The 2,776-nt window shown below is 38.3% G+C and overlaps 2 protein-coding genes across 2 annotated transcripts in view; one reads left to right on the top strand and one right to left on the bottom strand.

Moving 5' to 3' along the window:
• Nucleotides 1–486, bottom strand: part of SPEF2 (sperm flagellar 2) — a 75,276-nt gene extending 74,790 nt beyond the window's left edge. Inside the window, 1 exon segment of the mRNA XM_031061142.1 lies at nt 190–486. Within this exon segment, the coding sequence (XP_030917002.1) occupies nt 190–486 (297 nt within the window).
• Nucleotides 487–555: 69 nt separating this feature from the next.
• PRLR (prolactin receptor) overlaps nt 556–2,776 on the top strand; it is a 148,425-nt gene continuing 146,204 nt past the window's right edge. The window contains exons 1-2 of the mRNA XM_031061156.1: nt 556–669; nt 1,769–1,853. The gene's annotated coding sequence lies outside the window, so the exon portion shown is untranslated. The remainder of the gene's footprint in view (nt 670–1,768; nt 1,854–2,776) is intronic.

Here is a 2,776-nt window from a genome sequence, read left to right as displayed (position 1 = left end):
GTTCCACGCGTGTTTGTTTAAACAGCCACTTCCCCGTACCACCCCGAGCCCGGCGCCCGCCGTGTTTGCTCCTGAGCTGGTGGGGGTGGTGCAGGACAGGGATCGAAAGGCTGGAAATCAGGACGAGTGTCTTCGCAGGAGGGGTGATTAGGCACTGGAATGGGCTGCCCAGGGAGGTGGTGGAGTCACCGTCCCCGGAGGTGTCGAAGGAAAGAAAGACTGGACGTGGCACTCATTGCCGTGGTCTGGTTGACCACGGTGGTGCTGGCTCACAGGTTGCACTAGCTCAGCCTCAAAGATCTTTTTCAACCTGATTGATTCTTGTGATTTTGCGAAGCGCAGCCTGTCGGGAGAAGGGGAATTAATCCATGGTGATTTTCCCAAATCCGTTCTCATAAGAGCGCACGCTGTTTCTGTGCTGGCGCCGTGAGGGAAGGGGGCGGGAGAGCCGAGAGCAGCCCTGGCGGCCCGGGGCGCGCCGCACATGCAGGGCGGTGCGGGTCCCTGGGCCAGACAGCTGCTCAGCCCTTGTTTGCATTAAGTCATCTTTGTTTTAGAATGACACCGAAACAGCCATGCACTGGTTCCAGTGCTCCTATTTGAAGCGTGTGTAATAAAACGCCAGAGGAACAGGGAAGAGAGCTGCATCTGGAAAATGCACAGCACATAGTGGGTATTTAAATTGGCCGGTTTTTTTTTTCCCTTGGAAAAGTTATTTTAACAATATGGAATTGTGAAGGATTGTTTTTGCTACAAAAGGGCAGGAACAAAGTGATCTAATGACAGACTATGTGGCTAATGACAGACAACAAGCTAATGACAATTTTCAAAAGTGTCAGTTAACTTGGAATGTTACAGATTCTGCTCCTTGAGAACAAACAGAATTCCTCAGATTAAATCTGTGTGCTTTGACAGAGGGTGTGCTTTGAGTCAAATTAAATCCTACAGAATAAGAATATATATGTATAACTGACCAGGTATTTATGAATCTTGAAAAGGTCAGTGTAAAGTCAGTGGCACACGAATGAGTGAAGTAACAGAAAACTTCAAGAGAGGTAGTATTTTTAGGGCAGATGTTTAAATTAATATTTATATTCTTTTAAGGATTCAACGTTTTGAATATATCTGAACTTATAACAAGTTCAGCTATATTACACACACTTTAGGGGAAGAAAAAAGTTCAAATTTTTAATATTTTTATTGTATTTGTAGAGTGAATCTATCATCACAGTGTGTTCCTGGTGTTTCAGGGAGGAAAGAACAAACATATTTTAGCTTCATCATGGAATTTTTCCCATGGCTCTAGAAATCAATATATATGTTGATATACAGTTAGGTATGGCTGCAAGTAGTCATTTTCAGAAGCTTATGTTACTTTAAAACATGCAAACCAGAATTGATTTATATTAAGTATAGAACTTCTTTCCATATCACCTCTGACTTTGAAAGGCTGGTACTTCCTGTGTCTTTAGAATTTTTATTTTTGTTTTGGAATGTATTCCTTCAAGTTCATGACCATATTCAGTGCATTTCTAAACAACCGATTTTGTTGAAAATTAACATGAGTTTTTCTGTCTGTTGATGACAGAAAAAAATCTTAGATTAGCTAGAACTATGAAAAAGATGTGGAATTTCATGTTTAAATTCAGTAGTGGCTCGCTGTTTCATCTATATCTGTTTTAACAAATTAATGTAGCTTTCTTTTTTCTGAGAAGTGATGGCATAATGTATTAATAAAATTTTACTTCATTCTTTCCCTGAATTTAAGAACTTGGGAAGATGTCTGTGTTCTGCACTGTGAAAGCTGAGCCCAAAGACCATTTAAAGGAAAATAATTGCAGAAAACAAATAAAGTAAGTGTTTCTCTCATTCTACCCTTGCTGAAAACACCAGTGTTTTTAAATAATAACATTGTATACTGTGCACTCAGTTTTTTACATCTCTGCTAGGAATGCCACTGGGCATTCCAAACTGTTTTTTCACAGTACACTGTTTTTTCTGTACTTTGAATGATGCAGATTTTAGCCAGTAACACGGGGTTGTGGAATGCATATGAATTATTCACCTAAGGCTCTGTCTTTATTTTAAACTTCATGCATCTTATTATGGACTTGCTTTGAAAGAGGAGAGGATAGTTTACTGGCTGAATTTATTATAGTTAAAGGAATAGAAGACATCAGACAGCAACCTGTTGGGCAGAAATTGAAATGTCAGGGTTCATCTGTTACATTTCATTGCTTTTGCCCATCTGAAAGAAACTGCAGACATGAGGAGCGAAAAATGATGTGACCAAGCCTATAGCTTTTCTTGGACATAAGTTTTGAATAACATGGACATAATAGTGATATGCATAAAGAATAAAATGGTAAAATTCAGTTTTAAAGGTGAACAAAAGAACAATCAAAATACTTCTAAATCTTCAAGATAATAAACTATTGGGGGAATTAATTCTGCAGTTTAATACAACTGAGTTTAAGAAAAGGATAATGAAGCAGTATCTGAATTCTTGAATTAAATTGCATTTAGAGGGAAGCTGTGCCAACACTAATAGTAGTAAACTAAAACAGAGTAATAAAAGAGTGTCTGTATTAAGGAGTTTCCTTTTGTGCACCAAAATTTGCTTTTTCCTGTATCAACAAGATTGTTTATAAATATATCTTACAAAAAAATTTTTTTTTATTTGTCATGTTATGGTTTATATTATTTGCTTGTCTTTTCTCTTTCCTGAGAAGTTACAAAGAATCTAAATAGCCTCCGCTTCTCCTAGGGCTTCTTT

Source organism: Geospiza fortis, unplaced genomic scaffold (genome assembly GCF_000277835.1).
Source record: "Geospiza fortis unplaced genomic scaffold, GeoFor_1.0 scaffold163, whole genome shotgun sequence".
Lineage (NCBI taxonomy): Eukaryota > Metazoa > Chordata > Aves > Passeriformes > Thraupidae > Geospiza > Geospiza fortis.
This window is presented reverse-complemented; position numbering and strand designations above follow the sequence as displayed.